The 23,490-nt window shown below is 47.2% G+C and overlaps 3 protein-coding genes and 1 long non-coding RNA gene across 9 annotated transcripts; 3 read left to right on the top strand and 1 right to left on the bottom strand.

Annotated features, from left to right (window-relative positions):
* Window positions 1–462: 462 nt before the first annotated feature.
* Window positions 463–5,332, top strand: LOC123182292 (bifunctional purine biosynthesis protein PurH). 3 transcript variants are annotated; one of them, XM_044594813.1, is made up of 12 exons: window positions 463–777; window positions 872–1,119; window positions 1,591–1,666; window positions 1,994–2,090; window positions 2,518–2,620; window positions 2,743–2,873; window positions 3,078–3,255; window positions 3,353–3,510; window positions 3,765–3,974; window positions 4,125–4,472; window positions 4,679–4,805; window positions 4,895–5,332. In XM_044594813.1, the coding sequence occupies exons 2-12, from the start codon at window positions 921–923 to the stop codon at window positions 5,044–5,046; spliced, it is 1,779 nt and encodes a 592-aa protein (XP_044450748.1). In that variant the 5' UTR covers window positions 463–777; window positions 872–920; the 3' UTR covers window positions 5,047–5,332. The 3 variants fall into 3 exon arrangements, with proteins under 3 accessions (XP_044450748.1, XP_044450747.1, XP_044450746.1); XM_044594812.1 differs by having other exon boundaries at window positions 872–1,131; window positions 3,078–3,252; XM_044594811.1 differs by having other exon boundaries at window positions 464–777; window positions 872–1,131.
* A 2,243-nt stretch (window positions 5,333–7,575) lies between these two features.
* LOC123182290 (uncharacterized) lies at window positions 7,576–10,746 on the bottom strand. The gene is made up of 4 exons (XM_044594808.1): window positions 10,614–10,746; window positions 10,229–10,520; window positions 8,552–10,111; window positions 7,576–8,459 (listed from the first exon to the last, which is right to left on the bottom strand). Exons 2-4 carry the CDS (start codon window positions 10,482–10,484, stop codon window positions 7,996–7,998), a joined length of 2,280 nt encoding a protein of 759 aa, XP_044450743.1. The 5' UTR covers window positions 10,485–10,520; window positions 10,614–10,746; the 3' UTR covers window positions 7,576–7,995.
* A 148-nt stretch (window positions 10,747–10,894) lies between these two features.
* LOC123182291 (protein IQ-DOMAIN 3) lies at window positions 10,895–13,560 on the top strand. 2 transcript variants are annotated; one of them, XM_044594810.1, is made up of 6 exons: window positions 10,895–11,127; window positions 11,267–11,375; window positions 11,483–11,821; window positions 11,993–12,196; window positions 12,270–12,389; window positions 12,483–13,560. In XM_044594810.1, exons 2-6 carry the CDS (start codon window positions 11,289–11,291, stop codon window positions 13,317–13,319), a joined length of 1,587 nt encoding a protein of 528 aa, XP_044450745.1. In that variant the 5' UTR covers window positions 10,895–11,127; window positions 11,267–11,288; the 3' UTR covers window positions 13,320–13,560. The 2 variants fall into 2 exon arrangements, with proteins under 2 accessions (XP_044450745.1, XP_044450744.1); XM_044594809.1 differs by having other exon boundaries at window positions 11,480–11,821.
* A 300-nt stretch (window positions 13,561–13,860) lies between these two features.
* Window positions 13,861–20,495, top strand: LOC123182289 (uncharacterized). Of its 3 annotated transcripts, none has more exons than XR_006492081.1 (7): window positions 13,861–15,281; window positions 15,669–15,857; window positions 16,267–16,372; window positions 16,491–16,658; window positions 16,748–16,870; window positions 17,789–17,851; window positions 19,700–20,486. It is a non-coding gene; the product is annotated as an uncharacterized lncRNA (long non-coding RNA). The 3 variants fall into 3 exon arrangements; XR_006492080.1 differs by having other exon boundaries at window positions 16,748–16,874; XR_006492079.1 differs by having other exon boundaries at window positions 16,748–17,851; window positions 19,700–20,495.
* Window positions 20,496–23,490: the final 2,995 nt, after the last annotated feature.

Genomic DNA, 23,490 nt, shown 5'->3' with positions numbered 1-23,490 from the left:
CTACCTTATTATTGCCTCTCGCGCTTGACTACGAAATAAAACAATAAAATGGTATGAAATTACCATCCCGACATATTTATCCTAAAGGGAATTCTCGGGTTTTCAATTGGCAGCTAAAAGTCCGGTTCGTCAATCTTAAAATGTGACGTCGGCTCAATTTTCTGGTGGGCTGCTTATGTCCATTCATAGGGATGAGTTTATGTGTATATGGTTTTTTTGAAACATGTGCGTAGATGTAAGCATCTACGAGACTACGACTGTCTCGTGTAGGTGCTCATAGGGGTAGGGTCTTGCGTATGTGCATTCATAGGGACGAGTTTATGTTCATGTATGTTTTTTTAGAAACATGTGCGTGTATGTGCGCAACTACGATTGTCCCGTGTTACCGAAAATTTGAGGAAAACTAGCGTAGCGTATAGGGTGTAGGCCCATGAATTGTCGTGGCCCAAGGCCTGTTGTGCGATGCCTCCGGCCACCAACAACAGCCGAACCGCCCGCCGCCACCCCCGCACGCCGCCAGCGCTAGGGCCACAGCTGAGCGACGGCCGGCGGAGGGACCCCTACTCGCCGGCTCACCGCGACGCCTCCGCTCCGCACCACCCGGCCTCGCTAGCGTGCCGCCGTCGGTGCCGACCCCTCCTCGTCCGCTGTCCACTCCTCGTCCGTTCCTTCCCCTCGTCTCCGCCGGCGGTGCCAGCCGACCCCGACCGTTGCTCAGCTCCAGGACGACAGGACTGCAGATCCCGGCCGTTGCTCAGCTCGACAGCAACCGGCCAAGTATGTCTTTTTAGCTGACTATACCTATCAATTTACGGTTTTTAGTGCAGAATCCGGTTTTCAGTTATCACTGACCGTGCCTCCTTCTCCCCAGGCCGCCAGTCCTCTTGTCCCGCCTTCCGCGCCGCCAGCCACCTGCGCCCATGGTTTGCGCCGCCATCTCAGTAGCCGGCGGACCTGCCACATCCCTCTCCCGTCGACCAGCACTCGGCCTCCATAGCCGCCGCCTGCTCTGGGCCCGCGCGACGAGTCAATATACATATACAATGAGCCGGGTTGCGCCGCGGCTGAGCTCCACCATGGTTGGGGCCCCCACCCCCGACCATGACGAAGCACGCGCAGGTGCGCAGGGAGGTAATTGGATTGGCTTTGATATGATTATTATCAGTAGGAATTTGGAATACTCACATTGGATGTGATTTACTAATCAGATTATAGTAGCTTATTCCTTCTACCAGCGGTTTCAATGTGAAATAGGTTGTTGAACTGATGAATGAATATGCTAATAATCCATCACTTGATTCTCCTTCCTACTTGCGTTTTTGATGTGATATGATATGACCTCCTACTTGCAACCAACCACTTGTTGAATTGTCTAATTCTTGAGAACTTTTTGTATTGGTTGTTTAGTTCTATCAGGAAATAATTTGTTGTTATGTGCTAATCGATTAATCTTGTTACAACTCATGTGTTTAAGTAGTCAAGCAACATGGGTCCTAAGAGTTGTATATTCTCTTCATTTTACGTTTTCTCATGCATAGCATATGGAAATGCTTGAAGCAATGAACTAATGACAAGTTCCTACATCAACAGGAGTGAAGCAAGCACTCATATCACTGTCGGATAAAACAGACTTGGCCAATCTTGGAAACGGTCTTCAGAGCTTGGGGTAACTCGTTTGTGCTGTGGGATCCTCATGCATCACCATGGAGAATTATGTCGTACATAAATGCCTAATTCAGGCAGTGCTGATATATCATATATATCGTCTTTCCTAAAGTTATGCATTGCTCACAGTAGCCTTCTTATTAGCAAGTTAATCTCTCCTAGCTGCATGTTTTTATAGGCTGACTGTTTGTGCGAGGGTTAGTGTTAGTATTTATGAAGCTTAATATTGTACAGGAAGAAGCATTCTCCATCTTAGATTTACCAATGCTATTTTTTTTTCTCCGTTCTAGTTATGTAGGGTCTTACAAAGATTTTTTTGCGCCTGTAGGTTTTCTATCATCTCCACTGGCGGTACAGCGTCAAGCCTGGAAGCAGCTGGAGTGAATGTTACAAAAGTTGAACAGATTACACATTTTCCTGAAATGGTATAGCTTAATTTATTGTTTAGCTGCTGCAGCATTTCTTGAAATGGTTTTATCCAGGCATGATTTATCATAGTTAATAAAGTAGTTCCTGAATCAAATTTGTTGCAAGTGTTGAAAAATTTCATTTAATGAAATGTTTCTGTAGCACGCTACAGTTGATATAGTTGGCAAGTGTGATGTCCATTCGTGTAGAAGGTGCATGTGGATCTGATATAATAATCATTCTTTATTTCCAAATCTCTTCTCTTTATAGTCTCTTGAATCCTCACAATAGTTGTTGAATAATCGATATACAACCAAATTATCTTTCCTCTTGTCATCCCACTTTAGCCTACCTTCTGCTTTGCCTCTGGCAGGTCATTTAGAGGATATTGACTATATATTTTTCTTTTAATCTCCATTTACATTTCTGTTTTGGTGATTGCAGCTTGATGGAAGAGTAAAAACATTGCACCCCAGTATACATGGTGGTATTCTTGCCCGAAGAGACCAGGAGCATCATCTTAAAGCATTGAATGAGCATGGCATAGGTGAGAGCCCATTTTTTAATCTTATATTAGTTGACTGTTGTAATATTCTTCCAATTATCATGCCATTAAAGAGCAATCTTGTCTTGCATTGTCATTTAACTAGGACATTTGTTTGGGCACAGGGACATTTGATGTGGTTGTAGTGAATTTGTATCCATTCTATGATAAGGTCACCTCTGGTGCAATTTCTTTTGAGGATGGCATTGAAAATATTGATATTGGTGGGCCTACATTGATCCGGGCTGCAGCGAAGGTAACTGTGTATATCATTTGAAATTACATACTTAGTGGCTGGTTGCAGTTGTTGCAATCTACCATAACATTAGTTCATGTTAACATATATCTGCCTGCTGTTTATGAAAATCTGTTTTATGTTCATTTATACTCGTGGGATCAATGTAATAGTTATGTACGACTGATGTACAGCTTAATATTGATATCTTTGTTAACCTGACAGAATCATAAGGATGTTCTTGTTGTCGTGGATCATCATGATTACCCTGCTCTTTTGAAATATCTACAAGAAAAGCAAGCGGACCCGCAGTTCCGCAGGATGCTAGCATGGAAAGCTTTCCAGCATGTAGCTTCTTATGATTCAGCTGTCTCAGAGTGGTTGTGGAAGCAAACGAACAGTGGTATAATCCTTCTTTTGGTGAATGGTCCAATACATATCTGATAGTTTCCTCTGCTACTTTTATTGGATATCACATTGTCATGGTCGTATGTATGTAGGAGATACATTTCCGCCAAGTTTTACTGTTCCCCTCTCGATGAAGTCTACACTTCGTTATGGTGAAAATCCTCATCAAAAGGCGGCATTTTATGGTGACAGGAGTCTTTCTCTAGTCAATGCCGGTGGTATTGCAACAGCAGTTCAGCACCATGGAAAGGTTAGGACATCATGCATTTATTTTCCAGTTCGTGCTCCAACTAAGTGGCCCACAAATTAGTCAAAAATATTCAAAGAGCAATCTCTTCTGAGATGGTGCCACAAATTCCATGTCTCTCAGATTTAGCATTTAGTTTGTTCAGTACACATACAATTTGTTTCTGGATATTCCTGCTCCTTGTGAACTCATGCTGTTGAAAAGTTCAGTGATGCTTCTTTAGGGGTTTTCATAACTGGCATCCCTGCTCTTTGCAGGAAATGTCCTATAACAACTACTTGGATGCTGATGCTGCATGGAATTGCGTGTCAGAGTTTGAGAACCCTACTTGTGTTGTTGTTAAGCACACCAATCCGTGTGGTGTTGCATCCCGGCAGGATGTTCTTGAGGCATATAGATTAGCTGTAAAGGCAGACCCTGTGAGTGCATTTGGGGGAATCGTTGCATTCAACACCACAATTGACGAGGTATGCACTAGACTCTGATCTTATGTTTCGCAAGCTCTAACGTTTGTATAGTTGTGTTGCTGCCCATGACATGTTCCTGCATGCTCATCTGTACATTCTCAGTTAGTCATGAATTGCGGAGGGGCAACTAATAAATCTTATCTTGTGTAGGATCTTGCAAAGGAGATCCGTGAGTTTAGAAGTCCTACAGATGGCGAGACACGGATGTTCTATGAGATCGTGGTGGCACCAGGATACACAGAGAAGGGCCTCGAGGTCCTCAAAGGGAAATCGAAAACGCTGAGGATCCTTGAGGCGAAGAGAAGTGGGAAAAATATGCTGTCGCTCAGGCAGGTAAGCGGCGGTTGGCTAGCTCAACAGTCAGACGATCTAGCCCCAGAAGACATCACCTTCACGACGGGTTCTGAGAGAGCTCCGACAGACAGCGAGCTCTCGGATGCCAAGTTTGCCTGGCTCTGCGTGAAGCACGTCAAGAGCAACGCCATTGTGATTGCCAAGGTTAGTCTGCATTTCTCAGTGTGCCAAGGAAAAGATAGGGCGAGAAAATTTCAGTTTGCAATACAACTGTCGCAAGCAAAAAAAAAAAAGACTTGCTGCTGTCAGTATTTGTATTCCACAACTCACAACTCACTGACCTGCCAAGTTTGGTTCAGTGAATGGTTTTGCTGAGTGAATTGACTTGACTGATCCTCTTGTGTGTGCAGGACAATTGCATGCTGGGCATGGGAAGCGGGCAGCCAAACAGGGTGGACAGCCTGAGGATCGCCTTCAGGAAAGCAGGGGAAGCTGCCAAGGGAGCCGCTCTGGCCAGCGACGCCTTCTTCCCATTTGGTGAGAACAAAACAACAACCCGGCCCATTCGATTCGACCAAGTGAGAACTTACAGGCTGATAAACTGACTCGCGTGAGTGAAACTGCAGCCTGGAAGGACGCCGTGGAGGAGGCGTGCGAGAACGGCATCGGCACGATCGCGCAGCCCGGCGGCAGCATGAGGGACAAGGACGCCGTCGACTGCTGCAACAAGTACGGCGTCTCCCTCCTCTTCACCGGCGTCCGCCACTTCAGGCACTAAGCCTAACTTGAGTGCTGAAGGTCATCGCCGGTCTACCGTCAGTCTGTCCGCCGTGGAAACGGATACAGGTGGTTTTGAGTCCAACTAGGAATAATTGTATGACAGGGGCGTAATCGTTTTGCGATGTTGTATCACATTGCTGAGCCAGCAGCTGAGTGGGTAATAACTAAGGTCAGGAAACCAGGGCCATGTGCTAGTTAAACTAAGCAGAAGCTGTGTTTGTATTCAGACCTCGACATGAATCAAACTTGAGGCCATTCTGACCTTTTCAGATGCCAGCACGTGATCTCTGCTTGAAGATTTGCGATCACCAGCAACCTTCAGATGCTGGTTTGTAGAAGAGTTAATTCCATTTTTTACCCCTCGTTTCGTCCTTTTTGACAGGGATTACCCCATTTAAGCGAAATTCATCCATCTTACCCGATTTAACCAAAATATATGCCAGATTTTACCCCTCTTTAGATTTTTGCTCATTCTGTCAATTGATTCCCACATGATTTATAGGCATTTTTCTTTGTCCGTAGCCAGTTTTATTCACTCCCTCGACCGCACATCCGGTTCGGCTCCAAGCGCTGGAGAAAAATACACTCGGACCTATCTTGATCTGCTCCTCGTTTAGGAATTAGGACCCATCAAATTGATCAATTCCATCGACTCCTTGCCCATTCTAGTTTAGCCATTTTGCGCGCGTGACCTGCTCGTGATCGAGTTTGAGCTGAGCAGCGTGCGCGCGCGTGTGTGACATGCTCGGCGTCCTTCTCCTATTCTAGCACTGTCGCCTCGCCACACTCGCAGCTTATGGTAGCTGCTGCTTGGTCTGCCAGTTGCTGTAGGTGCAAGCTAGCTGTTGCTTGGTCTGTTGCCTGCGTGCTGCTGCCGGTTGGTCTGCTTCGTGTGCCATGTTTTTGTTTTGTGCTTCGCATTAGCCGCTACTGCATACTGTGCGTAGCGCTAGGTGCTACTACTTGCAAAGGCACTTGCAAATTGATGTAAGCTATCAAATGTTTGAAATGAGATGCAATACAAGCAGACATTTCTTTTGGTTGACATAACATCTGCAAAGAACGCCCAATTCGTAGAGGAGGCTCGGGAGAGATGCAAAGCGGTTGATGTTCTAGTGGCAGCGGGTGCGGTATAACAGGACAAGGAGTAGCGATGGAGGAGGGAGACAGGGAGGAGGTGTGGCGGCGAGATGGAGGAACGACATGGAAGGGGCGTGCGTGAAGTAGAACCGAAGAAAGAACCGGGTGTGCAATCGAGCGGGGAAGAAACGGGCTGCAAAAAATAAAAGATTGACAGAATGTGCAAAAAAAAGGGTAAACTCTGGCACAAATTTAGTTAAATGGGGTAAGATGGATGATTTTTGCTTATATGGGGCAATCCTTGTCAAAAAGGACAAAAGAGGGGGTAAAAAATGGAATTAACTCTAATACTGTGGATGGGTAAAGGGTATCAGATGCTGCCTGAGTGTAGCTTCCGGAGAAAGAAGACTGAATGATCGTTTTTGCCCTTCTGGAATTCAGATGGATATGTCGAAATTTAGAAGCATTCTTCAGAGAGGAGCACCGCGAAGCAGAATGAAATCTCAATCTACTTCAGGTGCATTTGCAACTGTGCAATGTCCTGCTTGTTGCTTGTTACAACTTGATCAGTGTCCACATCGCTGGTGCTGAATTTGAGCAACTTGCATGCTGACAGCCTCCCAAAGAGTTGTATCGCATGCTGTTTGTCTAACCATTTGGCTATGTTAGCTTCTCGGACTCCGGCAGCCACGGCAGCGGGCTCGGCGGTGCGGACACGAGCACCCAGCGCCGCCCTGGAGGAGCAGGTCCTGGGCGCCATACCGGTCGCCCTGCGCCCCTGCCACCCGACCGGGGCCGGTGCGGAGCTGCAGCTGCCCACCCGGGCCCCCGGCGACGCCATCGAGGAGGAGCTCCCGCCCCTGTCCGTCTGCGAGCGGCGGAGGGCAATGTTGCGCGTGAACTCCTCGTCCGATGCGGACGAGCTCGAGCCCTCCCTGGCGAGCGCCGTCCAGACAATGTCGGACTCGCTGCCGGATCCTCCCGACCATGGTGGAGGGGTGGGTAGAGGGCTGGGAGAGGAAGGGGAGGAGACGGCAGTGGAGCCGAGAGGTCGAGAGAGTGAGGTTTGAGTATGGTTTTTTTCTTACAAAAAGTTGGATATGCCTTTATTACTGTTTTTTCCTTAATCTCTTTTCGCCTAAAAACAATTATATCTTTTTATTACCAATAACCGATCACAATGGTGTTCTCACTACTATTAGAGGAACCATTGCACCCAAAGAATTTAGACTATACGGATGAGAAACCGGAGTCCACTCAGTTTGAGATGCGACTCATACCTCTAAACAATAAACAAACAGAAGCAAAACTTAGTGATCTAAACGCTCTTATAATTCTTTAAGGAGGGAGTATTTCCTAATTTCTCACCAGGCAGAAATTCATGATAATTTTTCACTATCTTGGTGATGGGTAAACACTACATGGTAGTCAAATGACAAGAGAAACATCAGTTAAAATCATGATTTCCATATGCTTGCACATGGCAACAGCAAGACCAGCTCCACTGATCACTGCACCGATATGATGTTCGAGTAATCAGTTGTGCACGCTAGACAATTAGATCTAGATGAATTTATACAAATGAACACGAAGGTGTCAATGCTGTAGTTGCCAGAAAAATGACAGTATGGTACTATAAGAGTCTACCACTATTCTCTATACAGAACGCATCATACAGATGAGAGAACACATTGACATTGACTAGACGACATGAATGTCAACACAGTTCAATATAAGCTGGTTCGGCCAGCTAAACCCACTTGTCCACCAAATTGGGCCGTCGCCCAGAGTCTTGTCAGCTTCTTTAGTTTCCTAATCCGCTGGTTTGGCTGCAATCGCACCTTCCGCGGTTTCCTCAGCTAATGGTTCAGCAGCAGCTAAATTTTCTAGCCTCCCCAACAGGCATTTCAACTGTTGACCCCTCGATTCCCTGGAGCGTGTACTCATCCCCCACAGACTGTTTTTGTACATATCCAGTAAAAGCTTGAGCTCTCAGGTCCCGAGGCATGCTGGTCTCTTCTCGAGTCTCATCCGTATTATCAACTTCCATGGTATCTTCCGAGGCCTCGACAACACCATGTACACACACAAGTTTGTGTTTTGGGGTGTCATCTACAATTCCAGTTTGCATGGTATCTGAGAGAACATCAGGTGACTCTTCATTTCTGCCTCCGGCATGTAAAGCACGCTCGGTATTGCCTTCATATTGTCCTGCAAGCTTGACCATCTCAGTGTGTTCAACTGATGGATTCCCTACAGTTTCACCTTTGTCAGCTTTGTCTACGATGCCAATTTGCGCAGAATCCAGCGCAACTCCAGACACCCTACAAGCTATAATAAGAAAACACATACAAAAGGTACTGTAAGCAACTAAGCATATTTAGCTCACTGGATTTTACAAATTTAAGAGAAAGAATGTTTACCAGGAATCTCCATGCCACCATCTTCAGAGCGTAACTTAGGATAATTCAATTCAGTCGTTAGAGAAAATGGCATATTCGCAAGGCGAAAACTACGAAGTGAAGGTCCAAAAGAGCCAAAGTTGCCAGCAACACTGAAAGCCCTTTCAGCATCGACACGTTTCCTGAAGACAACTTTAGCAGTATTTGTGTTCTTGTGCACTTCAGTCTCGGTTTCTTTTAGTGGTCCATAGCGACTGAACATCCTAATAAAATCCATTTCTGAAGGAAGAGCAATTGACTTGCCAAAGCACAAAACAAGTGCAGTGGGGTTTACGTCATGGACCATCTTCTCGTCAACATGGATAATTGATCTTTTTATCACTTCTATCTTTCTGTTAACATCCAACGTTTCAGGCTGCATATTCTGTACAGGGGAAGAAAGGTCTGATGAAGGTGCACATGTCCGTCGCGTCGGTCTCCGCCTACGAATCGGCCTTGTTTTGCCACTTGCCCCTTTGAGGCTATGAGTCGAGACAGTATGTAAACTCAGTCCAGACCAGTAGGCGTCCTGCATATGGTCCGTTGTTTCTTCCTTAGGACAAGGCAAAAATTTCCACTCTTCACTCCTGTCCCCTTCAGTTTTTCCAATCATGCTCATTTCAGTAGAAGCTGCCATCCCAGATAATAAGTCCTTGGTGTCCACACCATGGCGCCTCTGCACACGCCTCCTTTTTGCTGGCTTCTTCACATAGATGTCAACTTCACCACACTCTGTTTCACCAATGTTGTTATGAACTATCGGTTCATTCTGAGGCTTCACAATGGGCCTTCCCTCTGCCAACTCTATGTTATCGTCAGGCTTTCGCTTACGAGGTCTTCCCCTACCTCTTTTGGGCTTCACATGACTAGGCTGCACTTCATTGGTGGCAGTTGTGTCAATGACATCCTCTGCCCATGCACTGCCAGATTGAAATGATGCAATTTCACCGTATCCCTTAGACCGATAGAAAGACATAAGTTGAGAGCAAGCAATCACTAAATCCTGCAGAACACCTCCTTGGCAAGGGGACAGAGCCAGCGACTTCATATAATGAAGAAGGTGTTCTGGACTGAAATATTGCAATATCTCAGCCTGGTTAACCTTAGAGCACGTAACTCCAGCCTTGAGCCCAGAATTCCCACGCAGATAACACAGGCCATTCTCAGAGAGATATTCTGGGAGACAAGAGCAACTCGCGGCCGTCAATATCCGCGTTGAGAGTTCTTGAAGCGCAGAATTAACTGCACTGGTGAAGGCATCAGAATTGCCTTGTTTCTCCATCTCCAGACAGTTGTCCATGAAAGGCTTCAACTGGGATTCCTGACACCACGCAAAAGAACCGTCGCCAAAAAATGCTACCAGATGGTGGCCCTCTTTCTGATGCTCCAATGCCAGCTCAGATGCATCTGAAGGATCAAAAATTGCACCAGGCCACCAGGGACGACCTTGCAATTTAGCCCAGACAAGATCAGAAACTCGAAACCCATCTTTATCAAGGGGAGGAAGACGGTATCTAACACGCTGACCATCTTCGTTCGATTCTGCAAGATTACAAAAACCGATTAGTCCGCGATGCCATACAAGTCGAAGGAACAAGGGGGTGGAACCAACATGCGGTGGATCAAACTAACCAGAGTCTGGTGTCAGAGCATGCTTACCGGCTTCAGCATCATGTTGAGGTACGGCAGGATCAGAAATCTCCGCCGTGTCGGCGGCAATATTCTGTACCTGCGCCAGGCTACTCCCCACCTCCTCGCCCTGCAACCCACCAGATTCCACCATCATGGCATCAAAATCTGCCTCGCCGAAACTCCCCTGCGCCATCGCCTCCCCGTCCGTGGAGGCATCCACCAGCGGCAGCTCGTCCCGCCCCTCCGGGTCCCCCCCTCCCTCCATCCCCGAAAGCCAGATCATCGCGGCGAACCAACCCCCGGCGCCCCCTACTCGAATCTGTGGAATTGGGCGGAGAGGTTAGTCGGCGCAAATTAAAGCCTCGAAATCCCCCAATCGATCTCGCCGCCGCAGGAGGGGAGGGCGAAATACCTCAGGCACGGGCCGGCGGGGAGCGAGCGCGTCGGCCTGGCCGGCGGAGACGAAGGTTCTAGGGTTTGGCCTCCGGGTGGCTTCGGCCTCTGAGGCTGCGCGCGCGCGGGCGATTTGGGTGGTGATATCGGCGAGCTCGGGTAGGGAGCCGATTGGGAGGAGGAGACGGGGTGGGAAGTGGCCGAAAGGCCGGGCTAGATGGGCTAGACTAACGGGCCCCGGGAAGTGTGGGCTCTGAGGTTGCTTCGTGGGCTGGGTTTGCCTAACTGGGCCGTGGGGTGTGCGTGCGTTTATCACGGCGGAGTGTGAGGCGCGGTGGGACTGAAATGTAGGGACAGGAACAGACGCCAGCCAGCCAGTGGGTCCGCGACGGCCTGACGGGGAGTGGACGTGCGTCAAGGCGGTTCGCCGTCGTTGACGAGGTTGCAGGCGGACGTGTCCGACTCCGGCGGCATCGACGGCATAGAGGACGAGCCGGCGCCGGCAGAAGACAGAAGAAGGCTCTTCGAAAGAGGTGGTCTCTGGTGTTCACATTTTTGTTTTGCTCGATCGATCTGTGGCAATGTTGATTGATGCTAGTTTTGCTGCCATAAACAGCATTCGATTCCTACGTGTTCTTCCTGATCTTTGCATTTCTGTCATCTCAACGATAGGTGAAGAGCGCGGAGGGGGGCAATGGGGAAGAAGGTGAGGTGGTTTGACGCCGTGCAGAGGATCCTGAGCCCGTCGGAACCTGATCGCGACGAGAAGGAAGACAAGCAGGTACTAATTGAAACCGCGCAGCTCATTCCTACGGGAATCCTCCCGTCTTCGTCGGGTTGCAGTCGACGCAAATGACCGATCCGCATCGATGTTTCCGATCCAAGAAGCCGGCCGAGAGACCGACGAGTAAATCGAGCTTCAAGAAGCTATGGCAGTTCGGCAAGTCCAGCACGTCCACTTCTTCTTCCTCCGCGGCGCCGGAGGCTGCTCCCGCGGCCCATCAGCAGCCTCCTCCGCAGCCCGATCAGCAGGATGCTGTGGAGGTCAAATCCGCCGGAACGACGAGCGAGCAAAACGATGGTGGACTCCAAGTCGCAGCGCTCGCCGCACCGGTGGCGCAGCAGCAGCCGGCAGCGGCCACGGCCGTCGTCACGCCGAGACCGCCCGCGCGGTCGAAGGAGGAGCTTGCCGCCATCAGGATTCAGACGGCTTGCAGGGGCTACCTGGTAATGCATCAGCCATTGCCAAACTTGTTTCTCTCGGGAGGCCAAAATCTGAATAGTTATTCTGAATGTTGAACAGAACACAGGGAAGATAAAAGATTTGCATGATCACATTTCGATCTACTAGTGTATATCTAACATGTTGAAAACTTGGAAACATTTATTCGCGTTCAGGTAAGGAAGGGGTACAAGGCGAGAGCACAGGCTCGGCTGATGTCGCTGCTGGAGGGGGTCGCCGTGAAGCGCCAGACAGAGGACGCGCTGTACAGCATGCAGGCGATGACGAGGGTTCAGACCCAGATATACGCCAGGAGGGTCAACAAGGACAAGGCTCTCAAGAGTCAGGCCCAGCCTAAGCAAGGGCCTGACAAAACCAAGGTGCGGAGCATCATCTCATAGCTAGCTGAACGTAACCTGACCGGTGTGCTGCTGCTGACATTATTTAGCGCAGATTGGTGAAGTCTGGGATCACACTCACCAGTCCAAGGAGCAGATCGAGGCCACGCTCGCGACGAAGCAGGAGGCCGCGTCGAGGCGGCAGAGGGCCCTGTCGTACGCGCTCTCTCACCAGGTAGCCATCGGATCTCCATTGTGGACGACACTGTGGCTCGACGTGTTCATGCCCTCTGCTGAACTCACTCTGCTTGTGCTGTCTCGGTTGCAGTGGAGGAACAGGAGCCCCTCTTCTTCATCTTCCTCGGGGAGAGGGAGAGCGACACCCACGCTGTCGCACCCTCCGACGTTCATGGACCCCGGCTGCCCCAACTGGGGCTGGAGCTGGGCGGAGCGCTGTATGGCGGCGTCCAGGCCGTGGGAGAGCCAGACCGCGCCGCCGGACGTCAAGGACCGCGCTGCTCCCGGGAAGAGCGCCGGCCGGGCCGCCAGCCCGAGGGTGTCCATCTCGGTCCAGATTCCCACCACGCTGACGGGCAGGTCCGCTCGGCCGGCCGGCCGGTCGTCGCCGTCGACCCCGACGCAGTCGCGGTCCCCCTCGGCGCTGGGGAAGACGGTCGCGTCGCCCCGGCGGGCTCCGAGCCCGAGGGGTAGCCCGTTCAACAAGTCGGGAAGCATGCTGTCGGAGCGCCCGAGGAGCAGCCAGGAGCACCTGGCGGCAAGCAGTGGCGGCGGTGGCGACGAGAAGGAGGCCTCGCTGCGGCGGACGACGAGCTTGCGGTCGGGGGAGCAGCCGAGGAAGCTGAGCCTGGGAACGAGAGAGGCGGACGCAGGCGAGACGGGTGACGCGCCGGTGACGCCCAGCTACATGCAGGCGACCAAGTCCGTGAAGGCCAAGGCCCGGTGCGCGAGCCCCGCGGCGGCCGACAAGGCCGAGCTCCCCGAAAGGGCGCCTCTGGTGTCCTCGCCGTCGATGAAGAGGCGCCCGTCGCCGGAGTTCGCGGAGAAACAAGGGGTGTCGTCGCCGAGGACGCCAAGGACGCCGAGCACGCCGAGCAAGGCGAAGCCGGAGATCAGGACGAAGCGGCCTCCCAGCCCGAGGCTCTAGCTCGCCGGGCTTGCGTATATCCACGGTGGCAGCACGATAACTGTATGAGGTTTTCTTATTTTGTTGCCTAGTTTCGAATTTGTAATCTAGCGTTTTTGGTCATTTTTGTTTTCGAATTTGTAAATTAGCGCGTTCGGTACAAATTTATCCTTTTGAGTTGGCTAACGCTGGTCTAAAGACTCTTTCTATCTTTGTGAATGTATTACTTAAAATGCATGATTTTTTAGATGATGATTTTAAATGCAAGCTTGTGAGTGGATTTTGTACCCAACGTGCATGGATCCGCTATCCACGTTAGATGTGTCCGCCGAGTTTTTCTTGATTAATCGAAGTATAGTATTATATTACTATATTTCGCCATATTTTCTCTCAATGGATAGTCTCTATTCTTAATAGACGACTTGGTGAATAGTCTTCGCGGTTTATTTTCGCTGGTTTTTTCGTCCCTCCCATATTCGGTTTTTTTCGTCATCCTTCCACCTCCGTTAACTCGCAACCCTCCCGCGAAATAAACCCGTGCAAAAAAAACTCTACGATCGATGCCTCGTGCCCACAGCAGATCGTTCTCCGCCGCCAACCAGCCCTTCGCACGCCCGATCCATCCCTTCGCCCCCGCCGGACATCCATCCCTGTGCCGCGGCCGATCCTAACCTTGGCCGTCGCCCACTCCCGTCGATCCCATCTATCGTTGCCGCTGCAGCCGCCGCAAAAAAAATCCATCGACCCCTCCCATCGATCGTTGCCGCCGCCGCCGTCCGAGGGGCAGACGCCGCCGCCGCCGCCACCGTCCGAGGGGCAGACGCCGCCGCCGCCGCCACCGCCGCAGTACAAGGGGGAGACGCCGCCGCCGCCGCTGCAAGGCATGGCGGTTTGAATCCCGCCCCCGCCGCTGCAAGGCATGCTCACCAAGATGTTCGGTGAGGCCGGCGACTACGACGGCATCCAGTTCGTCTTCAAGAAGATGCGGGAGGTTGGCATCAAGCCCTAAATCTTCGTCTACAACGCTTTGCTCGAGGCGATCGGCAAGACCGGCAAGTTGGGGCTGGCCCGCAGCCTGTTCGAGGAAATGTCCGCCGAGGGGGTCGAGCCCAACGAGCGCACACCGCGGTGGCCAAGATCTGTTGCCGGGCACGCTGGGGACGCGACGTGCTCCAGCTCTGGGACAAGATGCGCGACAAGAAGATCCCCGCCCACAACATCCTCTGGAACACGCATGTGCGCCGACGTGGGGCTGGTGGCTGAGGCCGAGCAGTTCTTCGAGGAGATGAAGCTGGACAAGTGGAGCTACACAGCCATCATCAACATCTATGGGAGCATCAAGGACGCCAACCGCGCACTCCAGTTGTTTGTGGAAATGCTACAGAGCGGCATAGAGGCCAACATAATGAGCTACACCATCGTGATCCAGTGCCTCGGCAAGGCGAACAGGATACATGACGCCGTTCTTTGTAACCGCATCTGGGTCATAGACGTACATTCTCACGTGCACACGCGTCACTGCCTACCGCTACCTTCCTTGCCGGCGGTGGACAGCGCCGCGTTTCCGGATTAGGGGGGACTGGCCGAACCGCGACCGCGCCTTCGCCACGGCTGAGGGGAGCGAAAGCCACACCGCCGCACTCCCGGCCACGGGCCACAACCTGCGGGTCTTCGTCCGTCAGGGCCTGGACGCTTCTACTACTCCACTCCTTGTGCGAACACATCGACACATATTAGCGCCCGACTGTGCCACCAAGCTCAAATCAGGGGCTGCAAGATTCCATCACGAGTCTTCGTGTGGTGGTCTTGGTCTTGGATTGTAAAGCCCGGTTTGGGATTTTGCTACAACTGCTCATTCAGTGAGGATTCTGATCGAAGATGATCAGAAGGAAAAAGGACTTTGCCCAAGTAACTCCAGCTGGTTATATTGACACACTATATGAATGTAACGCCATACAGAGGCATGTTTCATGTGTGGCAGAGGTAAGGTTCTATTAGTGTTCTCCTGATCTTTAGCCTCGCAGTCTGCACTTCTCCAAGAATGAAACTGATTCATGTCTTCTTATATTCTTCCGTAAAGCACTTACATAAAAACAATGTGATGTCCCTTTCAAATGAGGAAAAAATAAGACAAAAAGTGTAAATGACCCTTTTAGATGATTGTCAGGTTTATTTTACTTTGTTATGTTTCCACTCTTTTTGCAACTGCATTTCGGAATATGTGGTTCTTCTATTCCAGACTTTCTTAGTCCCTTAATTTGGAGGTATAACAAAATGAGTGAAGTTTTCCCTCGAAAAAATGAGTGAAGTTTTTGTTACTCCCTCAACATTTCATTGAGGCTTTAAATTATTTTCATTCTTTTATTCCAGGACTAGAGGTAATTAAAACTTCATGTGAGGAAGCAATCTACAAAGTCAAGTGGAGCAATAGCGTCCAAGCAGTCTTGTTGCTATGTTCTTGCTTTTGCTGTACACAAAGAGGCCGGGATTGAGCAAGGGCGCTGGAGATATTGTGTCAATAGTGGGCATCTTGATGCAGTTGCGCTTGTCGAGGTTGAGGTCAGAAAAATGATTATATCTTTTCCATGTGCATTATTACTGAAAAATATTTCATACACAGAAATATACTGCATTTCTGGACATCTAGAAATCTTATTGCTGGTAGATATCATTGCCGTCTGAAATTAAAATTTCCTAGAACATGTGACCATGAGGCTCCAAGATAAAAATAAAATGAAAGTGAATGTTATTATATTATTCAAGGCGGATGATATTAAAATTTTCCCGTTTTATTAGTTGTCGAAGCTGAAGCTGCATGGGTGATGTAGCCGGTTGGCTGTAGTGCGGAGTTATAATATATGTTGTATATTACTTTTCTTCTTCTAGGATTACTGGTCTATTTTGACAAATGAAATTAGTTATCATAAATCTATTTTGATCAATGAAATGAATATATGTTTGTGTACAGCTTGTTCCCACGCATGACTTGTAGTTGTAAACTTATGCATTTGGGGCTATTAAAGGGAGGCAATTGACGTGCATGTCAAGAGGAGTTATTCTGTGGCAACCCACAGGTATTTAGCTAGATCATCTTAGTCGGATACTAATATCTATTATTGTTGTCTTCACCCAGTTCTTGTTTTGGTGCCTTAAAAAATCATCTTAATCGGATACTGATATCACTTATGCAAGAGTCATGTTTGATCATTAAAAGAAATGGCCACGGATCCCCACGGACGCCGCCACTGCCGCGGATCCCCACAGATGATGCAGACGCCGCCGAACAGAGCAGGATGTGGTCGTGTTGCACTGATTGGAGGAGACCGTGCCGGCTGTGCGCTGTTTGGAGGACGAACACAGGTATTAATCTGTTCGAGTATGCATGGGCCTCGAAGAACCGAGCAAAGCATCCCATTCATTTTCAATCATTGCATGTGTTTGCTCTGCAGGTTCACCGCCATGGCTATGAGAGGACGCATTTGTGTTCAGTTGTTCGGGCAGAGGAGGCACTTTGTTGAAGCATCAAGTGAATTGAAATGTGCAAATGCTCTTGGTGCCCATTAGTTCTGTGTGTGAGTAAGAAATCGTTTTCTTCTCCATAGCTGAGAAACCAGTAAAGAAATTATGTGTCAGGAGCAAGAATCTTTTTCGATGAAAGCCGCTACCTTTCATAGATAAATTGTGTTCCTTTTCAAGAAAGAAATCCATAGCCTTGAATCAATAGATATACATAAGTTTTATGTTGATGTTATCTACAATAAGAGTACTTGAAATTGATAGAGTTGCCATTAGATTTTCCGAGAAGAGGCAGACATTATATCACCTGTCCGTTTAATCTTTCTCTGTTTATTATGTTGCTTCTCTTTTTTTGTCTTATTCTTATTCCAATCATTGCATTAGGATTCATTGCCAATTTATTCGGTCCTTATTTAATTTGGATGGTGCTGAACTATTTTTGTGGTCCTTATTTAATTTGGATGGTGCTGAACTATTTTTGTGGTACCTGGTACCTTTCATGATCAAGAAGAGCTCACATGTGACTAAATAGACATGGTGTATTGTTTAAGCATGCATACTTGGCCTCTTTGGACTATTAATAGAAGCTTGTGTCCCCTTTGGACTAGGGAAGGTATGTTAAATTGTACCAACCATGTCATTAGACTGTAACAGAAGAAAAAAATGTATCAAATTATATGTTTTTATTTACTTCGATCGGTATGAAGGGCAGGTGACATTCATACTAAAATTTTGGCTATAATCTATTCAACCCGGTTGTAAATCATTGCATGGTAATGTTTCTATGTGCATATTCTGGATTGCTCTATGCAAATGCATAAAACAGGGAAGGACCATGCCGTGAGCTTATTGATAAATCTGAGCAGCTAGCTAGGCTCTGTAGTAACATCTTAACTGCCTGCTTAGATTACTTATCTGTTTGGTCATTCCTTCTTTTTGCCTGCTTAGTATAAACTGTATGTTCTATTCTGCAGCTCCTCCTGCTGCTATATTGACCTCTACTTGAAGTCGGGAGCCAAATTGAAGATCAAATTCAGGTTAGTAAAAAAGGGCAGTCTTTTTGTTATTGGTGTACCATTTTGTATATTGTCAACTGTACGCTCCTTGTGATACTAAAAGCTATATGTAATGTAGGGATTTGTTTCACCATCATCAGAAAAACTCGTACATATGCCTCCTAAAAAACATGTCTTTTATCATAGTTCTGGATCTGAATGAGACCCTTTTTAACTCAGATTGGAAGGTGAACTTCTGTTTTCTGCGAAGTTTAGAATCTCGTTGTTTGCTATGCCTGCCGGCTGCCGCTCATGTACTGCACATGCAGTGTGAGTAAATCTCTTAATATATCACACATTTGCACTTCAAATTTACTAAAACAACCTGTATAATTGAAACTCAAAAGTGCTCGTGCTTAAAATATGCACATCCAGTGGGGACAGATGCTGAATTTTGTTTCCATATAAGCCTTCCTATTCGTTTTATAGCATGTAGGCTTTATTTATTGGCCCAGCTCCCCAGGTGCTGAATATTGGTTGATCAGAATTTATAATAAAAAATTCCATATATCTCTACTATTAAAGGGGAGTACATTGTCGTTTCGTGTCGTTAGCCTCCCTCACCCCATCGATCGACAGGGCATCGCATGCCCAGCACGGCGTCTCCCGTAAGTCAGGGAAGTGAGGAGCCACCGCGCGCATCCGTGCCAGATCCGGCAGGCGGTGCATGCATTCATGCTCGATCTGGGCGCCACGGTTGAGGCTTGGTGGACGAGCATGTGGCAGTTGCTTGGTTGTGGAGGAGGGGAAGGGAGTACGGGATGGCCCCGTTCTTTTTTTTTTCTGCCCGTTTTGGATGGTAGGAGGATGGAACACAGGCGGATGGAGGTCTACGGAGCATGGGGTGGCAGCTTCACCCTTGCCACGGTCAGGGAAGAGGAAGGTAGCCTGAGCTCTCTATGCGGCTTCATAAGTGTGTCTGGAGCATGGGCCTCGCGACGAGGGTGCGGGAGGAGCACGACCATCTGTTGATAGGAGGGAGCTGGGGGAGGGGTGATGCAAGCCACTTTTGGGCGATGGATGTAGAAGAGGAAGAGGAGCACTGGATGGCAGTGGCGGAGCGTGGCAAGCAACCAGGGGGGGGGGGGAGGGGCAAATTTTGAACTAAAAGCAAATTTTTAATTCAAAAAAGCCTAGAAGTAAAATTACATTGTAATCGAACATATCTTGCTCCTTCCATCCTTTGGCAGCTTGGCTCATCAACGGTCGTCGGCTCATGGTCTTGGCGATTGCGCACATAGCACGAGATGGTCTGTTTAGGTGCAGCAGCAAGCAGGGGGCGAATCGATCTAATGCCAACATATGCAGCAGGCAGGCACCAGCCGGGTGAATCCATCTAATGTAGCAGTAAGCAAGCATTTTGTGCACATGCAGCATGAAGCTGCTCGTACAACATTCAATCAAGTTGCATGGAGTAGCTAGCTAGCTTCACACACGAATATGCATGTGTGCATCCTTCGAGGGTATTCATCTAATAATAATGGGGTTGGGAGGACTATTATTCACTGATGGGTTGGACCAAATACTTAGTATGCATAGTAGTAATTTTTTGTTTGCAGTTTTGGAAGGCGGGGTTATGATTGTTTGGCCTCTATGAGGCTCCGCTAGTGCTGGATGGTGAGGAGTAGTGATGTGTAGAGAAGGGGCACCTTGCTTGAGATATCTCGATGGGGATTGGGTGCTGTTGCTACTGCTTTTTTTTTCTGAACGAGATGTGGCGGCACTGAGATGGTCTGAGCAGGGGAGCATGACAAAAATGCTAATTCCTCCCCGACTCTTTCATTTGATTGCAGAATATTGTGCTTACTCCTATCTCTCGCCCTCTTGCAGGCTTTCAAAAGTGAGGCTAGGGCGCGGAGGTGAGGCCAAATTGGCGTGGCGTGTGAATGTAAGGATTGAAATGAGATAGTTATCTTCTTTCAGTTGTTTGCTTCTGCTTATTGATAGAGATAATGATTCCCTATTTAGTAGAGATGCTGTCACATATTAATATTGGGAATTATCTATAGTTCATTTGATGTTCATATCTCCATCCTAGCGACCGCTTTGTCCATGGCGTTTTTATCGCATCCACCCAGGTCAGTATGAAACAAGAACGCACATCTATGTTGTATTTGCTTTATAGTAATACAGGTTTAGGTGGTCAGTCGCCCTATGTTGTTTGCATCAAAAACGTTCTTTGCATGGTGCGCACAGCAGCAATTCATTGTTCGAAGCAGTGAAGCGATGTAAAAAATGTGCATCGGCGGTTGTGAATAGCATCCGTCATTTTTCGTAGTCCTCTTAGTTATGTACCAGCGCAGATGTTGTGTACCGAAAGTAGGAGCAATCAAGTTGTTTTTTCTCTGACAAGGACGCAAGCTGGCCTTGTTGTGCTATGCTCATCTCAAATTGTATGCTGAGTCTACTTATTTTAGCTTAACGTAGGTTTTGGCAGCAAGAAACACTTGCAAATGTATGTCTTCTGGATATAAGTATCTGCTCTAGAAGATATATATAGATAGCCATCACAATAACTGGGGATATAAATATTTGCACTAGAAGATAAATATTTATAGCGGTCACACTAACTGAATCTGTTGTGTACTACAATATTTTTATTCAGAAGAAGACATGATTATATGTTTTATTATGTAGTTTTAGTATCTGAGTCGAACTTCCTTAATTTGTAAAAAGATAGTTGTAATTGATTGAAGAAGCATGTTAGCTGAGAACCGAGGATCTGAGATGTGTGGTAGCCGAGACATGCATTGTTCTCGGTTATTTAAGCACCGTCAGTAGCATTCTTTTTCTTCAAAAGCCCGTGGCAACGCACGGACGTTCTACTAGTTATTGTAATGTTTCATGGACGCGTCTAGCGAGCGGCTGGACGCTCGTTAGCGCTCCACAGCGACTGTCACTTTTAGCAAGTTTATATCCCCATGAAACAAAAAAGGAAAGATTCTTTCTCATCGTAAAAAAGGTAGAAAGAGCATGCAACGTGTTTTTAATTACGGATTGAAAAGCAACCAGGCGTGAACACATTAATTTAGAGTTCCTTTTCATTTTAAAAGCCATAACTTTTGAACCAAATATCGAAATTAAGATCCGTTTTCACCGTTGGAACCCTTACGACGTGCTCTTTAAAACTAGATCCCGCATGGGTATGTTTCGATAGATTTTTGTGTGCAATTTAGAATCTCGTTTTGTGCAACTGCGTAGTAGTCGATGTGCCACTAGCTGATCGTGGATGTGCAACTTTCCGCCTACCCTTGGACGTGCAGTTTTCACTGATGTCACGTCCACCTCCTCAAACTACCCCTTCCAGTGAGATGAGCAATTTCGTCCATTGCTCAGGCCAACTGCCTAGTAAATGACGTGCAACTTTTCCGCTTGCCCGTGGATGTGCTTTCATTATTTACTGCATCCCTCAACTTTCTAGAAGTGGTTGTGCAACTTCGGATACTGCACGGCCAACTGTCTAACAGTGATTTGCAACTTTCTCCTATACCCCCATGGATGTGTAGTTTCCCTGTTAGCACACGGTCCAAACCACCCCTGCTAGTGAGATTCGCAACTTTCGCACTCTGTCTATATGTAACTTTTCATAATCCTTATGAATGTCAATTTTTTACCATTCAAGTGTCCTTACTTATGAGATGTGCAACTTCGTATGTTGCCCTGGCCAACTACCTAGCAGAGTATGTGCAACTCTGTTTGTTACCCCCACCAATTGAAAATACATGTCCACAAATAGGAAGGGGAAGGAGTTGCACATTGACTAATAGGCAGTTGGCTTGAACAATAGACTAGGTTGCACAAATCGCTTGCAGGGGAGGTGGGAGTAGGGTGTGCCGACATTGAAAAACTACGCATCCACGAGTAGGGAGGAGGGTTGCACAACGACTACTTAGTAGTTGGTCGGGATAGTAGACTAGTTGCACATCAAAATTGTCATGGTTGCTACATTGCAACCTCATGCAAGTTGAATCATGCAGATCCAAAAATTGATTTTGAAAAAAGTTCCACGATGTATTACTAAAGTTGCACAATACAGTATTAAAGTTGCATAATACAGTATTAAAGTTGCATAATATAGCACGAAAGTTGGCATCGGAAAAAATTCGTCGAAACATGCCCATGTGGGATCTAGTTTCAAAGATCTCGTCACGAGGAATCCAACGGTGAAGACGGATCTGAATTTCGATGTGTGCTTTGAAATATATGACTTTTTAAAAAATTGAAAATTCGAAATAAATACACGTGGATCTATTTTTTTCTATTCACATGTGATAAGTCTGATCGCATTTAATGCCACCAATCACATGCACTAAGAGACAAAACATGCCCATGCATGCATTCGATAAGTGACGGAGCGAGCTTGATGTGCAGACAAGAGCTGGCCGCTCGATTCATCGAAGCACCTTTTAGATTTCAGGATGTTTCATTGTACCAACAAAAGCGCAAGTGCATGAGTCATATATATGTGAGGTGGCACGAACCTATAGATTACACACTCACAGGTTGAAACATGTTTCGGATTTGGATGTGAATATTTTTTTATAATGTGATTTGGATGTGAATCTTTACTAGGCATCATACCCTAATGGGCCTACATAGTACTAAAGTTCCGTCAATTCATTTGGATCCGAGGGAGTACAATAATTAGGGATTCCAGCACAATAAACATTAGTCTTTAAGACTTTACACATAAAAACTCACACTATCAAATTTCTCAATTGAGTGTGCAAAACCTCATGCGCGTGATCTTGAGTAACGAGGAGAAGGTAGCACGACTACAACTCTCACGTGCCACATCGACTAAGTAATTACCAAGTTTTACCGAGATCCATTTGTTTAGGGTTTAGGGCTTAAGGTTTCAGATTTTGAGTTTAGGGTTCATGGTTTATGTTCCAGGCTTTAAGTTTTAGTATTTGAAACTTGTTGAATTTATCATACATTTGATCATGTTTTAATAGTTGAAACTTGTTGAAGTTTTTAACTTATCGAAATATATTCAAAAGAGGTAGTTCTTTCAAAGCACTCATCGCAACGAATACAAATATGCAAAACGAAACATAAATTAGATTTTCGGTTCAAAACATATAATAGATTCAACTTTGAAAGTAAAAAAAGCATGAGAGGTGGGATGGGTGGCGGTGCCAAGAGTTGCGAAAAGTTGTCATGCACTGATCCCATCTAAGGTATCTCTACTACTTAAAAAGAACGTAAGCTTCTTATTTCACCTTTCTTCCCACCACCCATTGTCCAACCTTCCATGTATATACTAATCAATCACCTTAATTACCTTCTGAACCAATTTCACTTTAATTAACTTACCAAACTTCTAATAAAAATATAAGGTATTTTATGGTCCGAATTTGATGAACATTTATTTACACAATCACATTATTGTTGACACGTAAATCACAAACTAACGTACTAGAATATTTATATCCAATCGCAATGCACGAACATTGTTCTAGTTAAGACTAAAGCACATGCAAATCCGAACCACTTTCCGTATCACGTGATAAAGCGGACGACACACAATCTACGGTGCCAGCCCCTGCGTGCCAGAAATCCTTTCTCTACCTTATAAATATTCTAGTTTTATATTATCACATAAATTTGAAAGGCAC

Source organism: Triticum aestivum, chromosome 1D, assembly GCF_018294505.1.
Source record: "Triticum aestivum cultivar Chinese Spring chromosome 1D, IWGSC CS RefSeq v2.1, whole genome shotgun sequence".
Classification (NCBI taxonomy): Eukaryota; Viridiplantae; Streptophyta; class Magnoliopsida; order Poales; family Poaceae; genus Triticum; species Triticum aestivum.
The sequence above is the reverse complement of the archived record's forward strand: the minus strand, read 5'-3'. Positions and strand labels throughout refer to the sequence as shown.